The 12,889-nt window shown below is 45.0% G+C and overlaps 1 protein-coding gene across 1 annotated transcript in view; it reads left to right on the top strand.

Annotated features, from left to right (window-relative positions):
- The window catches only part of ERICH6B (glutamate rich 6B), a 59,496-nt gene extending 54,557 nt beyond the window's left edge, over window positions 1-4,939 (top strand). The window contains exons 13-16 of the mRNA XM_048505891.1: window positions 333-421; window positions 2,599-2,751; window positions 3,631-3,859; window positions 4,637-4,939. Coding sequence (XP_048361848.1) covers window positions 333-421; window positions 2,599-2,751; window positions 3,631-3,859; window positions 4,637-4,867 — 702 coding nt within the window. The 3' untranslated portion in view covers window positions 4,868-4,939. The remainder of the gene's footprint in view (window positions 1-332; window positions 422-2,598; window positions 2,752-3,630; window positions 3,860-4,636) is intronic.
- The last annotated feature ends 7,950 nt before the right edge of the window (window positions 4,940-12,889 follow it).

Here is a 12,889-nt window from a genome sequence, read left to right as displayed (position 1 = left end):
GACCAGTTTTTTCCCATCCCTGGAGCGCTGTTGTTTCCCCGTGCGGAAACCGCCTGGGAGTGGGGGTGGAGGAGGAGCAACTGTCATTTAACAGCCTTCTCCAGTACAGCCTCCTTGGGCTGCCTCCAATCAATTTTGTTTCAGTGCCCATCATTACGTGTTAACAGTGTGGTCCTACGCAGAGTGATCCAGTCTAAACCTACTGAAATGAATGAGCTTAGACTGGAGTGACTCTCCTTAGGATTGTGCTGTAAATCTCCTCTCCTCCACCTCTTTCCTTGCTCTTTCATTCCCTCCCCCATTCCCACCTTCTTCTTGTGCTGCTCTCTCAGATTTGCCACCCCATCAACCCTGTGAGAAGATACTACCCAGACGGAAAGATATTCATCCTTCTACTGCCAGATGGAACTGGCCAGGTTTAGTATCCAGCATTAGAGGTCTGTTGGACAAAGGGGGAGGGATCCTTTGCACCTGTTTCCGGCACGGCATTCTCTTTCTCAGTGGAGAACTCCCCATTCTTGTCAAGTTGTGGTTCTCATCAACTGAAGTCCAGTTTGAAGAGACAAGAAGAAATTCCCCACCCAATGCTGGCTTGCGTCCAGTCATAACATGTGCCGTGTTTATATGCTGGAGACCTATAGCCTGTGGCATGGGTGCATTTGCATGAAACATGTGGCAGCCCAATTTCAAAGGGATGCCAGGCATGGGTCTCCATCAAAGGCAGTGAGACAGACACAGGTGGGGCTGCGGCTCAGTGGCAGAGCATGTGTTCTTCATGCCAAAGGTCCCAACCAGGAAATGCTTCAGCACCAACGGTCTGGCAGAGCTAGATGGCCCAATATGTCTGCCTTGGTAACAGAGCATCTTGAAAGGAACTTGGAAGCTAACATTCCAAGTTGCGCTCTGAATATACAAGGGAGTATAATTTTTTTTATATTTTGTTTTGCATCATGTCAAAGCTAAGTTATGGTGACCCTGAAGGGTTTTCCAGGGGAGACACAAACCGAGGTAATTTTGCCACTGCCTATGTCTGCGTAGAAACCTTGGACTTCTTTGGTGGTCTCCCAGCTAAATACCAACCAGACCTACCCTACTTAGCTTCTGAGGTTAATGAGACAGGACTAGCCTGGGCTATCCAGGTCAGGGCAATATTAGTTAGAAGAAGAAGAAGAAGAAGAGTTTGGATTTATACCCCACCTGTCTCTCCTGTAAGGAGACTCAAGGTGGCTTACAAACTTCTTTCCCTTCCTCTCCCCACAACAGACACCTTGTGAGGTAGGTGAGGCTGAGAGAGTTCTGGAGAACTGTGAGTAGCCCAAGGTCACCCAGCAGGAATGTAGGAGCACAGAAACACATCTGGTTCACCAGATAAATCTCCGCCACTCATGTGGAGGAGTGGGGAATCAGCCCCGGTTCTCCAGATTAGAATCCACCTTTTCTTAACCACTACACCATGCTGGCTCTCATGTTATTAGATAGAATGCAAGATTAAACTGCTTTCCCTGGCCAATTGTAATTTCCTTTTTGCAGGGAGGGGATGCTTTTATCAAAGGACATTTTGATACAACTGCTCACATCTAAGTGATCCAACTCACAGATTTTCCACTGGAAAAATGAAAGTGGATACAAACCAGTTTGGTTTGATTTGGGACCTTTTCAGCATGGTTTCATGGTCCCCACTGCAGCCCAATGACCCCTGCTCCAGGCGATGCAGCAGCCAGGCTGAATTATCTACTGTTCGCGGATCTGCCGCGTGATCTGCTCAGGGGCTTACTGGCTGTCTGCTGTGTTGTGCTGGGGCGGAATTTTTTTATTTTTTGCACTTCGGATCCACATCTGCATGAGCATGCGCAGAAGAACTGCTCGCAATGCCCCATTTCTGTGCTGCCTTGTCTCATCGATCCGTGTGGCTATGCGGAGACAAGGCAGCACAGAAATGGGGCATTGCGCGCAGTTCTTCTGCGCACGCTCGCACAGATGTGGATCCATTCCTTTATGTTGCAGAAAATCTTTCTAAACAGCCCCAGGTCGCCATGTATCCATGTGGATTCTAGCTTTGTGAAATTTTTAAAAATAAAATAAATGGCTGTGCGAGCATCGCACGCAGCCCACTGCGCCCGGATTGAATGGGAGGCTCCACATCACTCACAAGGGTGGGTAGTTCAAATCTGGATTCACCCCCCAACTTCCCCACTACTCCAGATTGACCACGCATTTTTCGAAAAGGTCTACTTCCTTCTAGGTTCTAAAATAACGTGTGCTGGGGGGGGGAGTGACAGAAATGGGGTCAATGTACATTCGGTGCTGGTGTAGTGGGGAGTTCTGCAGGAAACCTGGATATTTGGAGTGACGAGCATGCATCTAATCGTGAGTGGGGAATCGACCAAGACGTATGTGGGGCAGAATTAAATGACATTTCAAAACTGCTAGCCCATCCATCACCGCCCACATTGAGTCTTGAGGAAATGGGAGGGGTGGGGTGTTCCTCTTTTTCTAAGCACCAGCCTCCCAAAAAGAAAAGCACAGCCTATCACTTAGAAGACTCCCTAGATTTTCCAGTAAAATGTCTAGAATATTTTTTCCTTAGTTCTTAAGCAGTTACCCATCAGGAAATATTGCCATCCTCATTACCTATTTAAAGGATGTTCAATTCACGTACCTCGTTCTAGCTGACGGAACTTGCAACAAGCTCATGGCGTTCTTCACCAACCAGGGTTACGCTGAATGTTACTACCCCAATGGAAAAACCAGGTAAGCAGAATGGTCACCAGAATGGTTTTCTTTAATTACTGCTGGTTTAGATATGTACCAACTTGACCAGTGATGTTTGTGCAGCTTTCCACATGTTAAAAAAGAGGGATTCAGCACATGGCTCATGAACACCATTGTTCTTATCAGAGTTTGGCTTTGCTGGTTACTACAAAGGAGATTTGGAACTCGGGTTGCTGACTCCGGGGTGGGGGATTCCTAGAGATTTGGGGACAGAGCCTGGGGAAGGCAGAGTTTGAGGAGGAAATATACCTCTGCAGGGTATAAGAGCCAGTGTAGTGGCTACAGGGTCATACCAGGGTCTGGGAGAACCAGGCTCGAATCTCCACTCTACCATGGAAATTTGCTGGCTGACCTCAGTCCAGCCACACATTCTCAGCTTAACATGCCTCACAGGGTTGTTATTATGAGGATAAAGTTAGAAGAATTTTGTAAGCCACCTTGAGTCCCCACTAGGGAGAAAAGTGGGTATAAAGAATGTAAATGGATTAATAAATGATGCTCCAGAATCCTCTCTCTGGAGCAACAGTTGTCTCCCAGGGACCTGGTCTCTGTAGACTTGAGATCAAATATAATTTTGGAGATCTCCACGCCCTCCCTGCAGGTTGGCCAGCCCAGTCAGAACATTTCCAGGATTCTTCTCCTTTGGTCGGAGCCCATCCCAGGCTTAGCTCAGGCTTCTTCTTCACAGCCCTTCTTGAGTGTTTCAGAGGACTCAAATCGCCACCTGTGGGCAACGGCCCTGAAAGATCATGAGATGGGGGCTCCAGCTGGTTGAGCTGCCATCAACACCCACCTAGTCCTTTCCCCCACCCCAACAGGCAGCTGCTTCTTCCTGTGCATTTTGGTCTCTTTCCATAGGCTGCACCTGGACCTTTGCAGTGGCTCCTCCTTTGATGTTAGGGGGTTTCAACAGAAATGCTGGAACTGGTGGGACACCACGCGTCACGTTCACGCGCCTCCATTCCAGCCCATCTCGATCCAATTCAATGTTTACATCCAGGTGAAAATACAAGCCCAGGATCAGATTTTCCTAAACTTCACCAATCTTCATAGCTGCATCCGCCTGAACGTGGGTGCTCGGCTAAAAGTAAGTGCCTGCTGTCTTCTTGGATCTAGGCCATTTTGGGAAGAGCACCAAAGGGGCCAGTAATTACATTTTAATGAGTCTCTCTGTTAAAATATTTCTGCCTCCAGATGATCAGCACCTGAGGTGGAATGGTGGCTGCCCAGCCCTGTCCCTAAGAACACAAGAAAGAGCCAGCTGGATCAGACCAGAGTCCATCTAGTCCAGCACTCTGCTACTCGCAGTGGCCCACCAGGTGCCTTTGGGAGCTCACATGCAGGATGTGAAAGCAAGGGCCTTCTGCGCTGCTGCTGCTGCTCCCGAGAACCTGGTCTGCTCAGGCATTCGCAATCCCAGATCCCTGATGTAGTGCTTTCTGTGTTCAAAAACCACAATTGTCCACTGTGGGCTGAAGCAGACACAGAAACCAGGGTTAGAAAGAGAATAAAACAAACACTGGTGGCCACTGCTACTGAAACAGTATTATTTTAACCAGCATAGTCAATCCAATCTCTAGTGGCCAGTCAGCAGCCCTTCTAGGCAAAAGCTCCACTTGGCACCACCCACTTTCTAAAAACACTTGGTGGGTGCCAAGAAAGGTGTCGGTGGGCACCATGGTGCCCACAGGTGCCGCGATTAGGATCCCTGTCTTAAAGTGTAGATTACTTAGTTATGGCTAATGCTCCATCCATAAGTGTTTGCAGATGAAAATATAGCCCTGGAAATTGTCCCTCAAATATCCAGGGCAATGGCCAGTTTTAGAGTGAAACTAACGTTCACCTCCCAATGCGGCTTTTGCAGTTGAAGGACCCTGCGATGCTCCCCCTCCTCAAGTCATCAGGAAACCAGAAGCCATCCATCAGCCAAGCCAGAATCCAGCGGATCAAAATGCTGTTAGGTGAACTGCGCAAAGGACTGAAACCGATGCCCAGTGCTCCAAATGGGTCTCTCATGCACCTGGATACCATGGTTGTACTCATCACTCGCTTACAGCGGTGGCATTGCAAAAAACTATTTGAGCCAAAACAATGATCCAGACAGCCCTCATGCTAGGGAAAGCTGCAGCACCCCAGCTCCACACAGACACAATTAAACCTATTTCGAATCATGCCCATATTTGTATAGTTTTGTCTAGGTGCGTACCCGTGCTGAATTTGGTGCACAATTGGGGAAATGGTCCCTAGTTTTGAAGATCAGATATAGATGTTCCCTCCAGGTCAAGGTATCTTTGCTAATAGTTTCAGCATGCACATCTTCACATACTGTGGTTAAGTGAAAGATGCTACACAGGGTTTACATCATACTGCAATCCAGGACTGAGCAAGCCTGACCTCTGGAGACGAAGTGTTCGACTATAGAAATGCCAATTCTGCTTGGGAGTTTCTTCTTAGTATGAATTTTGTTAAATACCAGTTGTGTGTACAAAGGGAACACAGCACAAGTTTGCACAAACCTAGCAAATGCCCTGGACTATTACAGGGCAAAAATTAGCCAACCAGATCCATCTGTGCCAGCCCAGAGCCTTCCTGATTATTTTAAACTAGTGGAGAATAAGCTTGGTCAAAGCTTTACAATGCACAGAATGGCGGCAGCAGCAGCAGCACACACTATCCCTGCCTGTGTTTTCAGGGACCAGGTTTTCAATAGTCTTCCAGCAGTTAAGGCTACAGTTCACCTACAGAGGCAGATATTCTGCAAATTTGCCTTCCCTGCTGCAAAATGGTTGGTAAATCTGCTACTTCATTTCATCATGGGGCAAAATCTGCTCCAACCCATCTTTGGGTCCTCCTTTGGGTCACTCAGCCAGATGTGAATGACGATTATAAAGGAGGACAATTTTCAAACAAAAAAATTGATGGCCCTGAAGCTGCAGCTGATGCTCTCAAGGTGTGAGACCCACCTGCAGTCTCTCAGGAAAGCGCTCAGGAGAGTATGTAAAATCTTTCAAGAATGGCTCCCAGGATCCTAAGCAGCACCCTACAAAGAGGTGCTCCTGCCTGGGTCCCTTCACAGCACTCTGAGGTTATGGCTCCTCTTTGGGGCCCTGGACATGTCCTCCAACTGGCTGGGGAGTGGGCACCCACCATCGCCTGTGAGGGTCTTCGAGGCCTTCCCACCAGGCATGTGACCAAGGACCTGAATACAGCTCCACATGCAAAGGGAAAAATCAACAGTGGTGAAGGACTGCTCCACGTGTACAGATGTTCCTCAACGAACCCCCTCCTCCGGGACGGGGGACCCCATAGATTCTCCCTCTTGCTTTGGTGGGGGTGGGTGGGTAAAATGGGGTGACTTTGGCCAGGCTGGCAAGGTGTCAGGTCTGTGACTGATGCTTGGGGGTGGCAGGCATTTGCAAAGTTATTACCCGCTGCTTGGGCAACAATTAATAAAACCAAGAACAAAATTTTATAAAATAAAGTAAAAGATGTTCTGGTGGGCTTTCCGGGGGGGGGGGGGGCTGCGTGGCCGTGGTCTGGTGGATCTTGTTCCTAACATTTCGCCTGCATCTGTGGCTGGCATCTTCAGAGGTGTATCCCAGAGGGAAGTCTGTTACACACCAGACCACGGCCACACAGCCCGGAAAACTCACCAGAACCAGTTGAATCCGGCCATGAAAGCCTTCGACAATACATTAAAGTAAAAATAATTTATTCCTAACTAGCGGGGCCCAGCCACGTGTTGCTGTGGCTTATTGTGGTGAAATGGAAAAGGAACAGTAGCAGCAAATCAATTGCAGAGGCCAGCAGTACGTGCTTATGGAAACGCGCAGGCTGATACTGTGCAATGTCATTGATGTGTGTGCCTGCATACCTTGGGCGGGGGGGTGGGGGAGAATGGAAAGGCACCCCTCCCACACATCTAGGCTGGCTGGTCATGATCCTTTACCTGGGAGTAAGTTTGGTTGGTGGCAATGGGTGTCGCTTCTGAGGAAACCCTCTGAGGGCCGTGACGCAGCCATTCAAAGTATGTCACGGTTAAGCAACACCGAAGCAATTCTTGAGTAATGTCGTGCCTGGATTTTTCTTAACTGTAAATCCGCGGTATTCAGGGGAATTCTAGGGTGCCTGCCCCCTCCCTCCGTCTCAGTCTCCGTGTCATATCACGCCTCCACTCCTCTTCCCTCCCTCACTTCTCTTCCCTTGCATGCCACCCCTCCCCTCCCTTTCCCTCCGCTAAGGTGGGTGGGTCATATCAAGATGCTGGGCCCCCTGCCTCCCCTCCCTTGCATGCCACCCCTCACTCTCCCCTCTCTCATTTCTCTTCCCTTGCATGCCACCCCTCCCTCCCTTACCTCTCCCTCGTGTGTGTGTGTGTGTGTGTGTGTTTCACTTCCACTCGAGTTACTGCCTATGTACTGTTTTCACTGCTCCTATCTGGCCATCTGAGTGAACATTCTAAGGGCACGAACATTCTAAGGGTGACAGTTACACACAGGCAGCTGCATGTCCTGCACCGTGGAGCACCAGGAAAAAGGCGTTTTACCTGGGCCAGGTGTGAACATCTAAAAACACTCTCACCTGGCTGACTTTAGTGGCTGGGAATTTGGCCCAGCAGAGGGGAGAGTTTTAACAGAGGAACAAAAGTAGCAAGCTTTCAGCAGCAACTGCCCAACTCCTGGGCAAAGTGGACAGATTCTTGCAACCTTTAACAGTATTGTTCCTATGAGTGGTCCAGCTTAACTTATGGTGAAATGTTATCCCAAGGTATTTGAACCAGATAGATATTTATTATTATGGCCTTTTGGCCAGCCAATAGTTTAAAATCAGAGTACATGTGAATACATAGCACTCCACTTATACAAAAATATAATATAAATTAAAATCCATTATAAAATCTATTAATAAATAACATTAGCTTCAGGCATTATTACAGTCCTCATCACACAGTGCAGCTCTTTGTTTTAATAAGGAACTACACTTGTTGTGCACCAGTATACAAAATTTAGCTACCTTCTGTGAAATGGCAGAAACACGATCTTCTAATAATATTCTTACAGAATTCGTATCTGACAGGTTATCCTATGAATGCTGGATATACATGACCAGTGTTACACAAATGGATTTGGATCAATAGCTTCCTTTCACCTTCATATAACTTGGCAATGCAGTAAGATATGTGACATTGGAGTCTCTACTTCCTGAGCCTTTTGCATTACACACAGTATTCTCCCTGTGCCTTGGAATATATTTTGGAATCGTCCCATCAGATTAAGCTGACGGGAAGGCATCCGGGAAGTGAGCCCTAGTGAGCCTCCATCGCGCTTCTTGCTGATGTTATTACAGATAAGATAAAAGGTGCAAAGCTGAGAATACCTATCCATGATTTTAGTGGTTTATATAGAACAACCAGGTAGCCGGGGAGAAAATCTGTTTGCATCTCAATGTCAGTAAGACATTAGTGGACCATACCCATTGCTCTTGTTGCTTCCAATCTCCAAAAGTTGCATTGGGATCAAGACCACACTGTCTAAGATTTCTTGATATAATCTTTTCTAGCCATCCAGGGTAGAAGTGTTGCTGCCAATAATGAAGGCATTTAATCCCTGGGGACAGGAAAGCACTTTAAGTTTTCAGTATTTGATTGGTTAATTTCCAAAAGATGGTCTCAATTTTGGCCATCCCTGCTTTAACTTTAAAGCCTTCAATACCACATTGGCTGCAAGACATTTCGGTGCTTATTAGAACAAAGTATCTCTGTGAAAAATCGATGGGACTCTCTCCAATGGCAACAAAATCCACTGAAATCATTGCCAACAGGAGGCACCATAAGAGTCCAATGGTGGGCTTTGGCCTCAAAACAGTCTAACTGCACTTGGGATGAGATCCATTCCCCTGTGAGCTAAAAAAACCTCAAGATTGCCTGTGAGACTTCTTTGAGCCGCATTTCCAGAATAACTGATTGTACATGGGCTGTGGAAGCTTCCCATTGTGGCCATTGGTACACCACTCCTAGATATTTGAGAACATTTTGTTTGCTCTATCTGTTGTTGCCCTTTCAGGTGCCATTTTACAGATCCTCTTGAGTTTAGTGTTAGAAGTGCACTATCTTAGTCTTGAGTATAATTGATGTTTTAACAGTTCTTCACAACTGTGCACTTTTTGGTCAAAAAAATCCTCGAGTGCTCTCTTCAGTCCCACCCTTTGTAGCAAGAGAGATATAATACCACTGCATCATCTGCATACATAAGAATGGCTATTCTTTATTAGGGGTAAGGGAAGGTCATTAGGTATCTGCCCCTATGAAATGCAGTTATAAGAGTATTAACATAGATGTTAAAATGGAAATGAGGAGCTAAAGGAGACACCCTTACCTCTAACACCCCTCTTCTTGGTAGGAATGGGTGCTGGTTAGCCTGCCATCATGCGTAAACCTTTATTCTGGTAACAGTTGTATTTTTCGTGTAACTTGATGAATTAGATGGAGGAGGCGCTATATCAATATTCGTTTTCATTAGTTTTGTCCATAGCCAGCTACGTGTGACATTATCAAATCACGGCTCTAAGGTCAATGAAGGCTGCAAATAGAGATCCTTTTAATATTTACATATTTCTCTATCAAATACAGGTTAGAAAGCATTAAGGCACTGGTCCATTGTCCGACCGGCCTTTGCGGAAGCCCGCCTATTCATCTGCCAATATATTTTCCCTATCCATCCATTCTAAAAGTTTTGTACTCCAGATATTTGAGTATAAAGCTTGCTCGTGACATTAAGCAGGCTAATTGGTCTATAATTTGCCGGGTTCTGTGGACAAACCTTTTTTAAAATGGGAACGATAATTTCTTGACATTCCAGTCTGATGGAGATATGACCGTGGTGCTATTAATATGGGAAAAAGTTTAGCCAATACCGGGTGCCCACCATTCTGCATTGGATTTCAGTAATTCTAGGAGGCATGAAGTCATTTCCTGGGGCTTTACCAGCTTGCAGCTTTAGAGATCACTCGATTTAACTTCCTACCTGAGGGTCACTGGTGGCAGCCCACAAAGGGGTATCAGTTATGGCTAGATGTTGCCTTGTTAGAGACCCTGCTGGTCTTTATAAAGAGATTAAAAGAAATATCTCTCCCAGTGGCATCCCCTGCGAATTAGAATTCACGCATCTTGAGGTTATAAGAGAAGTTTTATTCTTGTGATTAGACTCCAGAAAGTTCTGGAATCCATTTGTTTTAGTCGCTCTTATTAAAGCCTGCTATCATTTGCCGTCGGGCTGTCTCTCCTTTTTTTGTCTCTTATTAAAGGCTCTTTATATGCTCTTTTCCTTCTAATACTTCTGTGATTGTTCAATCAAATGCCATCTTAGAAAGTTGCTAAATAGTTCTTTAGAAGGTTATCTTTTGCTTTGATTTTGCAATCATGATCGAACCAATGTTTGTTATGTGATTCTGGGTACAGGGTGTCTCTAAGTATTCTTTGTAAGGAAGGGGTTTTGCAGAGTTTGTACCAATTCCTCATAACCACCACCACTGACCCCTTCTTTATAGGAAACTTGTTCTAAGAACTTGTCTTTCACCAGATCTGCCAATATCTGAGTTAAACCACTGCAGTAAATTGTTGGATCCCTAATTTGCTGGTTCCATTTTGATACCTCTCAGTTTATTTGACTCCACTGGAGAGATTTAAATGTAGTTTCCTAGTGGAGTCCTCAGCTGTCCAGTTGTCATTTTTTTTCAACAACACCAGGGGAAAGTGGGTCACTTTCATCCTAGGGACAATAGTAAAGTGTCTAATTCCTATTTAGAATTTCCTGTGAGCCCATCATATAAAGTCAATGAAGTAGATAACTTTTGTTCCAGACCAAAAAAGTAAATTGCCCTGGGTAATCTCCCTGGCTGGCTTCCATTCATGATACAACTAAGTTATATTTGTTTGCTGTCTGGTATAAGCACATTCCAGCATAATTTATTGCTGTATCCAGATTGTTTCTCTTAAAAATCTCCACTGCCTTCTCATTGTATTCAGTGTATTCCCATATCTCTCTAACAACTGTTCATCGTTCTGTCCCATTTTTTATGCGTGGAAATCACCCGCAATAACTATTTGGACTGTTGGGTAGTTCAACAGCAAAAACCCCAGCATTTCATCTACCTTGGCCCACTTTTCCTCAACCTGTGCCTTAGATTGAGAAGGGGGGAGGTAGATGTCCACACAGAGAAAGCTAAATACCTTATTACATAATAACACCACTAGGGCCAATGGGCAGTGGCGCAAGTCAATTCTTTTAACTTGCACCTGTAGACTGAGGTTGAGATGAATATTCTAACCCTCCTGATGTGAGTCTGCCTCCCCTTACGCTTTGGTGTTGCTTCAGATGTTATAGAACAAAATTAGGAATGTCGAAGGTATCAGTCATCCATGTCTCCTGTAAAAAACAAAATGTCAGATTAGTTAAAGAAGAACTGAAATGCTTAACATTAGTGAGCATCTTGGGCCTTGGTAGTCCACCCCTGCAATATTCCATGATATGTAGATTGTAATTGATTGTCAATTTAGGGTGAGTCAATTTTGTCCATTTCTCCCAAGTTGTATCATTCCAGATGCAACAAGCCGTTTCGACCATCTAGTATCTGGCCTGTGTGTTGTTGGAAGCAGGGATAGGGCATCTTGAGGGTTGTATCTGGAGTGTTACCATCCTAGTACTTTGGGTGATGGCCCCTGTAAAGCATGTATGGAATGTTTAAGCTCTTTGAGCTCCTGTACCCCAGTCTTTTCCCCTTGTTATTGGGTTAAAGATTCATTTGAATAAAGTTAATGGGATTTCAGGTCTACTTCATAAATCAGTTATTCTCTCCCCACCGGCACTCCAGGTGAACTTACTTCCTGCATGACATTCTTGCATTTAGCAAGAAAGATTGATTTCACCTTAGAGTGACACATCAACTGGCATGTGAAGGAGTTTTGTTAGGGGCTTCTGCTTCACTGATTGGTATTGTCTCTCATAGAATCCTGTAATATGTCAGCTTGAGTGCCCCTAACCGGTTGGTGATTTCTTCCTGTCTCTATTCTGTTGGGAGGTCAGCTTTGAAGGAAGAGTTGTAATGGCCAGGTCAGTCTCTACTGAGATTTCCCCAATAATCTAGGTTAGTTGATGTTGCATATAGCTTTTCTCTCATCCAACTGGAATCAAGAAAGGGTTTCCCCTTATCTGGATAGGCTGGTTTTAAACAGGGGGAGCTATTGATGTGTTGTTGAACACCCTTGTGACAAATATTTCATAGATTTTCAAAGATCTTTCTTCTTTTTTAATACTGCAATGGAATTTTATGCGTTTTAAATGTGAGTAGTATTTTCCGAGTATTTTTCCCTAGTCGTGAGGGGAAGGGCAACTCATAAGTGGCTAAGTCCTACCCAATTTGCTAATTTCAGAATTCAGAATATACTAAATTAGGTGTTTAATGAAATCCTCTCTTCTATTTGTGTATTTGACCCATGGAAGGCAATATATGCCTCTATATGGGTAAGGCTATTAAACCAGATTTTATTCTTTTGTAGAACAAGATTCTGCGCAGATAAAGCAGTTTGCATGTGGTTAGCTTGTTTGCTCTGTCCTTGTCCTTCAGTGGTTGAGGAGTAAATGATTGCTAAATTCTTGGGCAATAGTTCTTAAAACACTTCCAAATTAGCTTCAGCCCTTGTAGACTAACTCTATTTTGATATAAAGTAAAGGTTAGTGCTGACTGCATATTTCTTACAGACTCAAATATCAAGAGATATCGCTTTTAGCTATTAGTTCTGTACATAATTGTTTAAGAGTGGCTCGCTCAGAATCTTTTGTTAGATTCAGACGCAGGGTGCAGATGTCGGTGCAGAGTTGCCTGTTTGTTAATTGCCCATACTTGTCCGTTGTTTTTTTTCTCTTGAGGAGTAAGAATTTCGGGGCTATCTTCTAAGTACTGCAAAACGATTTGAGAGTTGGCACCTCATACAGTATCCTGCTTGTAGTGATGTAATGTCCCCTGCTATAAGAATAGTCCGGATATTTTCGTCCTGTTTATTGAAGCTAGCGAAAGCAATCAGCTTCATTTTTCCCTTTACTGTTATCATCATTATCATCCG

Source organism: Sphaerodactylus townsendi, linkage group LG08 (genome assembly GCF_021028975.2).
Source record: "Sphaerodactylus townsendi isolate TG3544 linkage group LG08, MPM_Stown_v2.3, whole genome shotgun sequence".
Classification (NCBI taxonomy): domain Eukaryota; kingdom Metazoa; phylum Chordata; class Lepidosauria; order Squamata; family Sphaerodactylidae; genus Sphaerodactylus; species Sphaerodactylus townsendi.
This window is presented reverse-complemented; position numbering and strand designations above follow the sequence as displayed.